Source organism: Fukomys damarensis, unplaced genomic scaffold, assembly GCF_012274545.1.
Source record: "Fukomys damarensis isolate Sample0158 unplaced genomic scaffold, DMR_v1.0_HiC HiC_scaffold_26, whole genome shotgun sequence".
In the NCBI taxonomy this organism is placed as follows: Eukaryota; Metazoa; Chordata; class Mammalia; order Rodentia; family Bathyergidae; genus Fukomys; species Fukomys damarensis.
In genome coordinates this window covers 28,902,497-28,917,468 of record NW_022900938.1, presented here as the reverse complement: position 1 = coordinate 28,917,468, position 14,972 = coordinate 28,902,497, and the positions used below count along the sequence as shown (strand labels likewise).

The window sequence follows — 14,972 nt, the reverse complement described above, 5'->3', positions numbered from 1 at the left end:
CATTGTGATTCTTATTCAATCAAATATGCCATATATTTTGTTAGTAGGGGGAGACAGAGCAATAAATGGGAGAAATATGATCTCTGCTTTCTTGGAGCTCCCACTCAAAAAGAGAACAGATGTGATACAGTATCGAAATGAAAGGATTTCTTTCATGCACTTAACAAATACTTATTGAGCATCCATTGTGTATAAGACACTATTTTATACCCTTGGAATATCAATAAGGAAAACAAAGATTCCCTGCCCTTGTCTCTCTTACCAGGAAATGAAAACAAATAATAAACATAGAAATATATAATATGGATTTAGAAGATAGTAAATGCTATGGGCAAAAATTTAAAAGGAGATCAGAAGGAAAAGTATACCAGCTGGCCTAAACATCACAGAGAAGTGGCAATTTGGAGAAACAGAAAGTTTATAAAAAGCTGAAATATCAACAAGGCCAGTGGCTCAAAGAGAGGATGAGGAAGTGAGTCAAGCTAGACTAATCATCTTACGTCTTTCAGGATTCTGATTGGATCATTAAAGACTAGATAAGCCAATTTGAGGATTTGAACTTCATCTCAATCTGAAGTCTCTTAAGAGCTTAAACTATAGGCTAGTGTGATCAGATATGGATTTTAAGTTTATCATTCTGCCTGCAACCTGGGAAGCAAGTTGTTGAAAGTGAATGTCAGCAGATGGGAAAGAACAGTTACAAGGCTCTTGTCTTAGTCCAAGAGAAATGGTGGTTCCCTTGCCTAGCACATGTTTTCTGAACTAGACAGTGAAAACTGGGATAAAATGGCTGCTATCTAGGCTTAGAGTGTTAGCTTCTTGTATTTAGAATCAGTTAATGCCTGCCTGATCTTTCTTTGGGCTTTGATGGATATAAGGCAAATTTGAAATGTTTAATCCCTTTTTCATTGCTTTCATATCTACCAAGTTTATTTGTGCTTCATCTTTAAGAAGAAACGCATAAGGTGTTGCATTTAAAGAGCCTTGGTCGTAATAGCATAGGCGTTCATTCTCCTCACCTGGATCTTCTTTCTGAAGGTACAAATTGCCATTCTTAGATTCTTCACGAACCAACACAGGACACCAGCAAACTAGGCATGTACCACTTTAGAACAGGGTCTTCATCATAAATCCTTCCATCTTTTTCTCTCCTAGTAAGATGACATGGGAGAAAAACCACATCTGCCTTTGCCCTTCCACTACTAAGTATATTAAAGGATACATTCCGGTAAGCAGTGGACCATTTGCCATCATAATTTGTTAAGACATTTTGACATAATCATCTAATATCTTTTGAAGACGGTGAAACTAGAAAGATGTTTTGCTGTGCCAACAATTTAGCCCTTCAGTCTCATGCGTATCTATGTAAAGGTTATGACTCCCTAAAACTATGTCATCATTCCACCTCTCCCACTCCAGGCAACCAGTTCTTTATTTCCTTCGTCTTGGGTTTTGCTCAGGCTCTTTCAGTACTAGAGATCCAGACAGACGTTATATCCAGTTTACATCTCCACTGCTTCAGGGCTTGTCAGTCTCAAATGTAATAGCAAAAGAAAAGAAGCAACTTTGGAATTTCCATACCATCTTTCCAACATTTCCCCCTTTCATCCTTGAGGGTGTGAGAAAGGGAGAGAAGAGAATCGAGTCCTACCCTTTGTGATGTTGGGACATGGTTTCCTGTAGCCCACATGGTGTTCTTGATTTTTGAGAAATTTGCCTTTCCTGAGGAAGTGGAAGGGAGGGAGAGTAGAGCTTAAGAAAGACAAGGCATTTAACTGTTCCCATTGCAAGATCTTCTTATAAAATGTACTTATAAAAATATACTTTTTAAACATAGGTTTCTGTCCCGTATCACTTTATTTCTTGGAGTCTCTCCCCCATGAATTATTTTGCATCTTGTTTGAAGTGAACGATTTTAAAATTTATATATCTTGTCCTACTTTTATTTCAAGACTTTACTTAAAATATCTCTTTCTTTCCTCTTCACCCTTCTCAGATATGCATGAACATTTTATGAATTTCACACTCTTTAAGATGAAGAAAATAATATGGTAATCTGAATGGGGTAAAAATCACCATCAAATAGATTTTATTCTCAGAACGGTGGACAGTGAGATCTTCTTATTGCTATCAGCTGTCTTCACTGTTACTATAACAGTCAAGGAAAGACATGGATTAATGAAACAAGGGGGTTTTGTTGTATTTGATGGAGTCTAGTGGGGTGGATGCTTGCTGTGTACAGGCAGGTAACATACTCCAACTCCTTTTTGTGTCTCTTACCCCACTCAAGGAGCCAAGCATAAGTATGCCATTTACCCAACACAGGTTTAGATGAATGAGTAAATTGGAATTAAGAATAAATCCTTAAGATACATCTAATACTATTTTAATTTTATTAGAAATCACACTAGGGGTGATCAAGAGATTTTGACTAAGAACTGAGTGTGATGTTAAGGTGTGTCTAGGGCTGGTGTGTGACAAACCCACAAAGAAGGTAAAATTAGGGAGGGAGATGCTAGAGCACAGACAGAAATTAGCCAAGTGGTCATCAAATTTGAGTATGCTTCAAAATTGTCATAAAGTACAAAGTTCTGGGCCCTGCTACCTGGAAATTTCTGACACCAGGAAATCTGGGATGGGAACTGAGAATTTGCATTTCTAAGCCACCTCCTTCTTGGTGATACTGCTGCTACTGACCCAGGTAGCGCACTTTGAAAACTACTGAATCAGATAGTGGAAAGCTGGCCCAGCTCAGGGGATCTGAGCAGGCTGCTAGCTCTGTGACGTGCACAGAGGAGAGATGATTTTAGAGGTTTTTATAGAGCAGTACTGAAATCATATAACTGAGTGGACCTTGGAACAGTTTTAAGGGTCTTCCTTCCTCTTGATCTATAGGACTGATCGCTATATTCCTGCAGCAAAAAGAAAGCACGGCTAAAAACAACTCACATAGGTCTCAAAATCAGCTGATATAAATGAGGCGCAAGACAGAATGCATGGAATCGACTTATTAATACTTTCAGCTAAGTTAACCTAATTTAGCAATGTAAGATCATGTCCATATAACTAATTTATATGTAGCATATCCCTTAAAACCTCCTTAGACTGCAAAGACAGTTTATGTCCTTTAGCTGACTCTGCATATGTCATAGTAAAATGGAAAAGGTTGAGAAAGGGTAGGTGAGAGACAGGGCAAAGCCAATCCATCCAAGAGAAATTATTTAGAAGAAATAGTGTCTACAGGCTGTTCCCAGTGCTTTCTACTCAATTAGTGCTGTCTCCCAGGAAAACAGCCTTAGGAAGTTCTTCAAAAGAATGAGCAACTGCTTCAGCAACCAAGTAGTACGGGGTACATTTTCATCTCACTGTGATAGTGAAATAAAAATGACTTAAAATTGAGATTTCAAATGCTTTATTATACATACATTTCAAGTGCTAATTATGTTTCTTGAATTTTAAAACTTAAATGTAAGGTTTTTACATACTTGTTTTGATCATTTCTTCCAGGTGATTTTCTACATTGCAGTAATCATTTAGGTCTGGGGGACACTGATTTCCATTTTCTTTACAGAATTTCATGGGCTCAGGTGGATTTTCTCAATTTGTCGACAAATGGGAATGGTGTTATATGAAATTGAACCATGTCTAAAAAAATAAAAAGAAATGTTTTGGTAAACAGATGGTCAGATCTTTTTATTTAATTTCATTTGGTTTTTGTTAATTTGAAAATAAACAGAAAAAAAAAAAAGATCTGCTTAGCGATCCTTTCAAAAGAAAGCCGCAGCTCAGCTCATGTATAAAAAGCCATATAAAAATGACTCTGGAGACCTTGGCTACACATTCAGCGGTCAAATATTTCAATGCTCCGTTGCTCCCGTTCCTGTTACAGGTACATGTGACAGCGCTGCAGCTATGAGTGGAATTTTAAAGAGGAAGTTTGAAGAAGTTGACGGCTCCTCGCCCTGCTCCTCTGTGCGGGAATCAGATGATGAAGTTTCCAGCAGCGAAAGCGCTGACAGCGGGGACAGTGTCAATCCGTCCACTTCCAGCTGCTTCCCCCGTGAGTACTGGAACGTAGCGGGAGCCAACGCTCGGCTTCCGCCGCGGAAAGAATAGGGTTATCTCGGTCATTTCTGCTTTTTACTTATTCCTTCCTACATTTAAAAAAATCGTTCTAATCAAATACAACAATGAGCTAAAAATGAAATATTTTTTAATGGATTCTATTTATTCAGACAGCTGTGGTGTGAATTTCTTATTATGCTAGCCAACTGATTTCATGAAAATGGACATTTTATTATTTCTACTTTTTCAAGAAAGCATCCAGTGCCCAGGGAATAGTTTAGGAAAGATTGAATAATTCAATTTTTTTAAATTTCATAAGTGAAGTTATGTCCTGGGGGGAGGGGTTGTATTTAACAGTGGAAGATGTAGGTTATGAGAAATTGTTCAGGCAGCTGTGATTTAATGAGAGATGTGAAAGCAGCAAAACTCTCTCAGATGTGCAGCCCAAGGCCTCTTCCTTGCTCATCACGGTCTTCCCCAAGGAAGAGCCCACCTAGGAAAGAAGTATTTTCCCTTTGGTTCCTTTTCCTACCACACTATGAGGTTAGCTTTTCAATCATCCAAAGTACTATGAGGTGTAAAGGATTGACTTGGACTATCCTCAAGTTAATGCATTCTGTAAGCTAAGGGGAACTAATTCAAGGTAACTAAATCATTATTTTGAATTTATGTTTCCTAAACGGGAAAGTGTGTTACTTTTCTCTCTAGCTACAAAAATAGCACCCAAAGTTAAAGGGGAAGGGGTTTACTTAGCTAACAGTCCGTAGAGGTTTCAGGCCATAGTGGGCTGGTGCCAAGGCAGGGATGGCAAACAGGCATCGCAAAGGAGCAACAAACAGCAGGGAGCACGCAAAGCAGCAGAAGCCAAGGGGCCTTAAGGACATCTTTCTGTCCCTTTGTTTTATTCAGATTACTGGGATTAGGGCCGTGCCAAACCAATCACTCACTTGTAGTGGTTTATTCATTACATGCCCTTAACCCAGTATCAGAAATTCCTGATTCAGCCATCTCTACAGGAGAAAGGCCCACCTTATCTGTGAGAGACTATGGGGGACACTTAAACACAAGCCATAACAGGAAGATTTTAACAAGTCAGTCTGTAACATGTCAGCTGGTCTTTTTTTGTTAGTTGATATTATTAATACTATTGTTCTTAATTAATTCTAAATAATAAATATACATAAATTTATAAGTGAAAATTATTAATACTATGAATGTAATATAATATAGTTAGAACACCAACTGTATATTGGAAACTTTGACAACCAAAAAATAGAAAAAATTCCAAATGAGTTAAACCTTTTCTTAAGAGGCAGTAAAAAAGCAGACTGTGGTGGTATGTGCCTATAATCCCAACACCCTGGGAAGCTGAAGCAGGAGGGTTGTAAATATGAGCCCAGCATGGACAACTTAGCATCTTAGCAAGACCCTGTCACAAAATTAAAAATTAAAATTAAAAAAGGTGGAGGATGTAGCTCAGTGTGAAGGTCCTGATTTCAGTCCTCACTAGCATACACAAACAAAAAGGTAGCAAAGAGCTTAGTAACTGTTTAGTGTGCGATAAATGTAATAGAATCAGGGCCAAGGATTTGGCTCAGTGGTTCATCCACCTGCCACACAAGCACAAGTACCAAGTTTGATCCTCAGCACCAAAAAACAAAAACAAAAACAAAAAGGAATCAATAGTATTCCTTGAAGTAATCACAACTAATTAAAAATATGATGAATTGGCAATTATAACTATTATGGCTGAAAAATCATAGACTATTCTACATGTATCATGATATAAAATGGGATTTTTTTTTTAGAATTTTATTTATTTATTTTTTAGGGTGTTTTTTTTTGAGGTCTTGCTCTACAGAGTATAGAACAGGCTGGCAGTCAACTCACTGTGTAACTGAGGCAATCATCCTGCCTCACCCTCCTAAGTGTTGGGATTACAAGAGTGCACCACCCTACCCAGTCAAGTTTGTGTTTTTTATTCAAAGGAAGATACGTTTGCTCTTTGATTTTTTTTTATTTTTAAATTTTTTATTACCGTAAATGTTTTTATTTATTGGTATATATTTGTAGTACATAGTGGTTTCATTTAGCAGAGGGAGTTAGTACATGCACACAATACATCTTAATTCATTTCTTTCGTTACCCATCCCCCTCAAATATTCTCCTTTGCTTTGAGAATACTTGACCCATCACTCTTGCCACTTTCTTCTTGTTTTTTTTACATTAATTTTATTGGTACATTTTAAATATACAATATAATGACATTCATCGTTAGAAATTTATACCTTTACATAATCTGTATTGTTTCTTATTTTTCCCCAATTGTCCTCCCCTCCCTTCAATCTCTCCATCCTCTCACAGAGCTTTGAAAAGATCAAGCAGAGCAAATGCAATGATATAAATGAAAGAAATTTGTAAAATGTCTTGACACTGGGCACATGCTGTATTGAAAATTAGGATCGTAGCTAGCATTTTTGGGGTACAAACGTACAAACTCTGTTTCATTGATAACAGAGCCTTACAGAGGCTAAGATTCTTGCCTAGGATCACATGGAACTCGAGCCTAGATATATATGATGTGATCAAAATAAATAGTGAATGATTACATTTTGGAAGCTTCATTGTAGAACAAGATACATTCCCATCACAACATCCCTTTCACTTTAAACACTCTTATCCCACCATTGTGGCCGTTTTCTGAAGCAGTTCTGAAGTCCTCCTTCATGAGTGGCTTCATGACGTGTGATCCAAAACATAGTAAATGTTACTGTGGAAGTACCAGTCAGTGGCAAGGGAAGCTGGTGAAATCGTTCTGCTGCAACCTTGCCTGCTTTATTTACCAACCCTGGCACCGTGCAACTTCTCACTCTTCCGCACAGTCCACACGACCTTGAAAGGTAATCATTTTGAATCCATTCAGGATGTCGGGGCAGCCACAACAGCACAGGTGAAGTCTCTTAAAAGGACGCACAGCCCTGCTTCATGGTGGCAAAAGCAATGAGACAAGGGTGCTTGGAATGCAGTTTTCTGAAGGAGATTGATGACAATGTATCTTTTTCTGTAATAATCTTTTGAATTTATACATTCACTGTATTTTTCTATCATTTCTCATAAATGCATGATTTACTTCTTAGTGTTTACTTTTCCTACTATTTCATTTTGCTCATGAATTATGTAATGTTGGATATATCTTTACAATATTATCTTCTGATATAAGAAGAATTAATTAATGAAGTACATTATATTTCCATATATAAATTCATATAAAAGCTATTAATACTTTCCAGATTAATTTATATATATGTTCTCAATAAAATAATCCTCAACTAGATCTTCTTAAAAAGTGAAACAAAAAGAAAAATTTACTTGGAGTAATTAGCTGGTGAGAAAAAAGGGAGATTTTTTAAAGAATTCATAAATATTGAAAAGCCATTCCTGATATCAATTTATAGTAAAATATATATATAACTAAAGTTTATCCTAATGTGCTGTGTGTAGAAAAGCATAGAAAATCCCAACATGTTACATACAACAATTTAATACATATTTGAAAATCAGTATTACTAAACAATAAGAAAGAGGATTTTTAAAATAAATGATTGTATTATCAGCTAATTAGAAAAACAAGTAATTGAGATTCACATCTCATGACATGAAGAAAATGTATTTCAGGTGTATAAATGAATATTTTTTTAATTATGAGAGAAGTTGCATATTTGTGAGACATTTGTAGGATCATTATATGGGCTTCGAAGTGGTAGAGCAAATATCATATCAGAAAACACAACGTGTTTAATAATATAAAAATATTAAACTTATACACTGCACAAAACAAAGTCCAATGAGAAAGAAAAATAGTTTACATTGGGAAATTCATTTGATATGGGGTTGTTTTCTCAATGAAGTATTAAAAACACATGTTAATTTTTGAGTTTAAAAACTACACACTTCCTCAAAGAGAATCCACATAGTAGGAAATGTGATTAGCACATATTTTAAGGCATTTAACAATAATAATTATTAAAACTCATATTAAAACAATACTACTGAAATTTCATCTCTATGAAATTAGTACTCCTCCCTCCAATACAAAATACTCATACCTACCTATTGGTAAAGGTCACACAGTACACATCAAAGCTACACACACTGCTGCTAATGGCAGTGAAATTTAGAAAGTACTTTGTAATGTAAGAGCCATAAAAATATTTGTTTGTACTTCAGAGAATGTATCATTTAATATCAGTGGTAATGCCATGATTAATTTACTAAAAATGCTGATTTAATTTTGTGTTAAGAATGAATCATGTAGAGATTTTCTATGATTTTTAAAGATTAAAGAATGTTAGTATAAAAATGTCCCTTCTCGTTTAATAGTCTTTGTTCATTGTAGTCACATTTTGGACTGAAAGATAAAGTAAGAGTAATAACAAAGATTCTGCCTACAGTATTTGGTTTTATGAATGATTGGAACATTTTAATGAATGTAAAGGAGTAGTTAAGAGTTTCTCATTTTCAAAAATGCATTTCAAATTATTTGCTACCCTAGAAATCTAATTCTAAAAATCTAAGTCTAGAAGTACATAAATTTATAAAAGGATGTTTTATATAGTCTAAGATTATGGTATGTGTTACTGCAGTGTCATCAATGTGAACCTTTGGTCACATTAATACAATTTCATTTTTTGCTGTCAAAAATAAAAGTGATTATTGTCTCAGAATAAAGGATTTTGGAAGAATATTAACTTTATATATCATTAGGCAACAATTTAGTTTCATATTGGGATCTTGAATGATGTGGTTGCCCTTATTTAAATCCTATTCTCATCATATGCTAATCTTTCCTGTTTAAAATATTCTATGTGCCCAATACTTTACAAACGCTAATGTTACATAACATTTTGTTTTGTATTACTTGTATAGGAATTGATATGATTATTTTGTTCGTGCAGCAGTTATGGGAGTAGAAAATTCCGTACTACTATAATCTGTCTCTTTAAATATCCCATTTGGTAGCACATTACATTATGATACTAACAGCTTCCAACTGTAAATCAAGAAGGGCTTGGTGGCTTTTTTTCCTTGAACTTCTGAGTTTTGCTAGGCAGCTCGCATATTTACCAGTGATCCACCAAGGTCATATCTTATACCTCCCTTGAGAATAGCTGATTCTGTATGACTCGGGAATGCTTTGTTTTACCAAATCCCTGTGGCTTTTTAGCCAATCAGTCTGTATTTGAGCACTGTCAAAAGGAGAGCTACAGAGCAAGCAGAGAGGAATGATTTTTTTTCTGCCTTCTGAAGGTTCTTGGCACTTTACACAAGAAACAAGAAGCCGTGTGATGAAACGTAGTCCCAAAAGGAATACATTATTTTTCCTGCAACAGAGTATTTCCACAAATAAATCACACTGTATAAAAAGTGAAAACATCAAGACATAAAAGGACATTCTAAATTGCACATTAAAGCAATAGGGGATGTCTTACATAGGGATAACACATTCTGATTTATAGAATATTTTTATTCTTGAGTTATTTAAGTATCTGAAAATTTTGTGTGATTAGGTAAGAGTTGCTGTATTCATTTTATAAAAATAGAAATGAACAATCAGGATATATTTATAATTTACACTTAGAGCTGGATTTTAGAGGAATCTGTGTTTCCTCCTCCCTCCCTTCTTCCATCCATGACCTAACTTTTCTCTTTGAATATACAGGGACTGAGTCAGCCATCCTGAGCTGCTGGGTTAGAGTATGTCCCCAGTGTTCTTCCTTCCCGCTGGCTCCATACTTGATGATGATATTTGACAATAAAAAATAGAAAATAGATTTTTACATGAGACTCATTGGAAGGGTGACCAGAACGTGTCTGTCAAGTTCTCTTAACTAAGAAATTAAAATGAATCGAAGATTTACATTGAGTTTTGTTATGATTTGTATCTAAAATGTCTCCAGCTTCTCCCTTCCCTCTGCTTCCTGGCTGCCATATGTTACACACCTGTTCTTCTGACAATGCCCCTCTGCCATCTTGCTTTTTCTTTGGAGCCAGCAGACCATGGCCTAAAAACCATGAGCCAAAATAAATATACTCTTTTAAATTGTGGGTGGTGGATATTTGTGTCCAAGAGATGGGAAAGTGACTAAGAGAAGTTTTTAAAAATACAGTGTATCTTGTGTTACAGGCTGTGTGCCAGGACCTTTCAGTTAGGTCAAAGCAGTAACTTTGAAGAATAAATACCAATTAGAATTACAGTGACAGCTCACATCCACCCAGAATTGTGAGACCTTACCTTTGCAGTCATTGCAGTCCACCTCTGAGTCAGTGATTTGTAATTGATTCACAGAGGAGTGTCAACATATGAGTTTTAGAAGTCTTTGAACAGGAGTCAGGACCTCCTTACCCTCAAAAATTCCTTTCTACTCTGTGATGATAACTCTAAAAACAAGAATTCAGACTAGTTTCAAAAGTTAGACCAAAGATCAAGTAAGAAAAGATAAGTAACATAAAGATACCTCTTACCTATTATTAAATTAGAGATTTCTCCTTATTTTGGAAAAGAACAAATTAGCTTGGTCTTGGGGATTGTGGGTCCAGCTGCAGGTCATATCTAGAGAGAATGACAAGGGTAGGCCCGCATTTTAACACCACACATAGACCATTTAAGTCATCAGGTGTTTAAATAAGGTGCTGAAATAAGGGAGTTAAGCAGTTGGGATGATTATTAGTGGAAGAAGACAGACATTTGCTGGAATGTTCTGGAAGGTCTGTTGGCTTTTTCAGTAGAATTGGGTCACACTGTTTCATTGGGGAGATCATGGATTTCAATAATAATAAGTCAGAAATAGCTTCTCACTTCTACTTTCTCTAACCTTATTCTTCATGTTGAACTGACGTTTCCTCTGACTCTCAATCTGTGACTATTTAACTTCTAACCCAAGGCAAGGTTTATGCAACATGTCTCTTTCTGCATGACAACACCACCAGGTTTCATTCCATTTATTTTCTTCACCATCATCTCAGAATCTAATAACATTTCAACATCATTCAAAAACTTTGTACTGTTCTTTCTTCTTTCTATTTTAGTATTTTTTTCCAAACATGGTGATATCAGTATATCACCATGCAACATCGCCTCAAAATCTTTAGCTTAATATTTGTGCCTTGCATCTACTAAACACTTAACAAATACCTCCGTAACTGAAGGAATGCATGGATGTTAGGCATTTGGCACCTGCTGTTTCCCTGCCTCCTACTAGGAGCTAGAAGTATATAAGTAAGATATAATTTATTTTCTGTGGAAATTCATAGTGTATAGTCATTTTAGAACTTTTTCAACACTTACTGTGTTCTGTTTTACATCAGTTTGTGAAAATAACCTCTTTTCTGGAGATTTACAGAGCTAAACTTTAGTCTTTTTAGTACTTGGACTGGTGCTGGCTCAATTACTGTTAAATACATGATAAATGATATTTAGTTTTATGAAAAATTTTGAAAATACAGCTAAACTTTATAAAGCCAAAGCAAAGCAGATACATTTATTGTAGGAGTTTGTAATAGCATGGGCATTAGAAGAATAAATATCAATTTAAAAGTTAACTACAATTTATGTTTCCTGGTACCAGGGATCAAACTTTGGACCTTGCGCTTTCAAGGCAGGCAGCAGAATCACTGAGCTAAGTCCCTGGTCCTAATTCATGGCTTTGATGGGTGTTATTGTGGTATATCAGGATCCCGATTTATCAGTTGTCATATTCAAATATTTGTAGTCCTGAATTGTGTTTTAAATAGGGCCATGCTATGATTATGCATTCCTACCATGTACCTTTCTAGTTTCATTTGCTTATATATAGCTTTCTCAGGCAGAAACATCACTGTTTAATTGGATGCTGTGCAGCTATTTATGCAGATACTGTATAACACACTTGAGAAAATCCAAGTTGCTTTCACCTTCAACATCCTTTGAATCAGCTAGGGGGGAAAAGGCATTGCTAAGTCAGATCACTAACATTATATAAATACAGTTCATTTAGTTCTGATTTATTTTAAATTCAGGACAGGGACCTCACATTTCGCCTTAATAAATGGTAACAGATTTAGCTCTTTATTTCATTCTGCTGCGAGGTATTTAACAATTGTTCCTGTCTACTTGTATATTTGCTCTTTCTCCCACAGCCATATTCCATACAAACGTATTCCACATCTACCCCTTCATCTCTGTGCTTTACCACCGAGTTGGCATCACTGTCATCTCCCTTTGTTCTGCGGCACAAGCCTTTCTATGTTCCCTGCTTCCCCTCTTGTTGAAGCTTCAGCCTCTTCTCTCTGCTGCAATTCTCAACCACTCCCAAGCTTTCAACCACTTTCAGTTGGACCCATCACTGCGATTCCCAAAACCTTCAATAGCCCTGTATGTTTGAACCTACACTCTCCCGACTTCTCTCCGTGACTCCAAGCACACAGAACTTTCATCAGTTCTTGGAACATGAAAAACCCTCTTGCACTGTGATTCTGTCTGGAACAGTCTGCCCATGACCGAGGCCTTGTATTTCAGCTTAAATATCAGCACTTCATTGTGACCGTCCCTTGTCACACCATCTACGGCATGCAGATCCAAAGTTCTCACCCCTTAGAGATAGATATGAAAGTGATAAATGCCTTAGAGTTTCTTTTAATATTCAGCCAAAAAAGGTAAAGTAAGATTAAAAAATTAAAGCTGAAGATTTGCTACACTATTCCCCACATTTTCCTATAATTAAACTCTCCACAATATATAACATATATATGTAGTCCACATTCTAAAGTCCCTATGAGAGAATCAAGGACTAAAAATATAGACAAATGAAATTTTGAACAAGAATAATGAAAGTGGGGATTATGCTTACCATAACAGATCTCAGTCCTCAAAATGCTGAAGTAGTTACTTGTAAAACTCATGAAATTAGCTTGAGTCCGCACATAGAACAAATAAATAGCCTAAACAGACCCGTATTTAAATGACAACTTGTTGAAACAGAGGAGACATTGCAAATAAGATAGGAAAGGATACAGTGTTGTAATAAATGGCTTTTAAATTTAAAAAAGATAAAATTAGATTCCTCCTTCCTACCATATATGAAAATAAATTTCCAGAAAAGTACAGATCTAAATGCAAAATATTAAAACTTACAGAAAAAAATCAATAATATATATATTATATTCAATTATATATATAATATAATATGATATAATATATATTATATTCAATAATATATATATATATATATATATAAGGGAGCATGAAATGTTATATATTTAGGCACATTAAAATAAAAGCACACATATATATCAAATATTACATGAAGAAAGTTGAACGGTGGACTACAGAATAGGAGAGTAGGAGATATTTGCAAATCATAGACAAAGAATTAATGTTTAAATATAAAAAGAACCATCAAAATAAGGAAAAGATAATAAAATAAAACAAGTATTGAATATTAACATATAAGGAATGAAAACATACTAGTTCTTGTATGAACAATTCTGTTAGGAATCAGAGAAATGAAAATTGAAAGAAGACACCACCTAACATATATTTTATCATCAGATCATCGCATTTTAAATTTTGTCAATACAAATTACTGAGAAATTGGCTGAAGAAGGGTGTTTCATGATGACCACATGAGTACCAGATAACAGTCCTGAAAGATGTAATGTCAAGAAAAGTTAAGAAACAATTGTTCATCACTGTAGGATGGTTTAACTGTAATGCGTTTCATATAATTATAATTGGATACAAATGGATGAATAACTAGACTTCCATGTATAACCTGTTAAGGGAAAATTAGAAGTTGCAAGATTCTACGGTCTTTTAGCACTTGTGTAATTAAAACACACATGGAACAACACTTTTATGGAAGAAAAAATATACATAGGAAGGGATACTACAAAAATATGAAAGAAGAGGAATAGAAGAATGGGGAGAGATGCCTTATTCGTGCTTTCTTACTTTCATTTATATTTACAAAAGCAATCAGAAGTAAATGGAGTAAACTATTAATTTTCATTAAATATGAGCATTCTGAAAGTTAGAGTACTTTTATAATTTAAAAAATAAAATCTACAGTCTTCTCATGTAAGTTCTAAAGACTTACTAATAAGTTTTACTTATCTTTCTCTAGGAATAAAAGCCAAAATACTACCCCATCTCCATCATTTTCTCTTTCAGTAACTCATCCTTTTTATTCTTCATCGTGCATATCACAGTTTGCAACATTGTTTACTTTTACGTTTTTGTCTGTCTTACAGTGTATTTCTACTAGGAAAGAGCAGAAGATACGTAAAGCAAACAGAAACTTCCAGGCTTTAGGTCATATATTTTAAGAGCCTTTCCATGTCTTAAAGTATCTTTTACCATCTGTATTTCCCACATTAGTGTGATCCCTCTGGGATGACCCTGTATTAAAATTAATAAAATACACATAGTAACGTATCTCATAGTAGTATATGGAGTCAAATTATCTAAATTCTCACTAAAGATTATCTATTTAGAGGCAAGTATCTCTGATCTAGGTTTCCTCACCTAATGCTCTGTGAATTTTTTTGTTTTGGTACTGCGGATCAAACTCAGGTCCTTGCACTTGCAAGACAGGCAACGGAACCGCTGAGCCAAATCCCCGGCCCTTCTAATGCTAATAGAATAGTGACTATATTTCAAGTTAAAATGAGTGAATAGAGCAAAATTGCTTTAATTACACTTAATATTTAGTAAGTGCCCCAAAAATGTTAGCTATAGTGGTGGTGTGCTGCTGATGCTGATGATTCCCACAAGAGACAAATTTTATTAATAGCTGTTTTGAAAATTTAAGCAAGTAGATCATCAGACCAAAAAAAAAAAAAAAAAAAAAAAAAAAAAAAAAACTTTTTTT

The 14,972-nt window shown here is 35.1% G+C and overlaps 1 protein-coding gene across 5 annotated transcripts in view; it reads left to right on the top strand.

Annotated features, from left to right (window-relative positions):
* The window catches only part of Csrnp3 (cysteine and serine rich nuclear protein 3), a 176,531-nt gene that overhangs the window by 100,175 nt on the left and 61,384 nt on the right, over positions 1-14,972 (top strand). For all 5 annotated transcript variants that reach the window (XM_010606882.3, XM_010606883.3, XM_010606886.3 and 2 more), the window contains one exon: positions 3,890-4,060. In XM_010606882.3, coding sequence (XP_010605184.1) covers positions 3,890-4,060 — 171 coding nt within the window. The remainder of the gene's footprint in view (positions 1-3,889; positions 4,061-14,972) is intronic.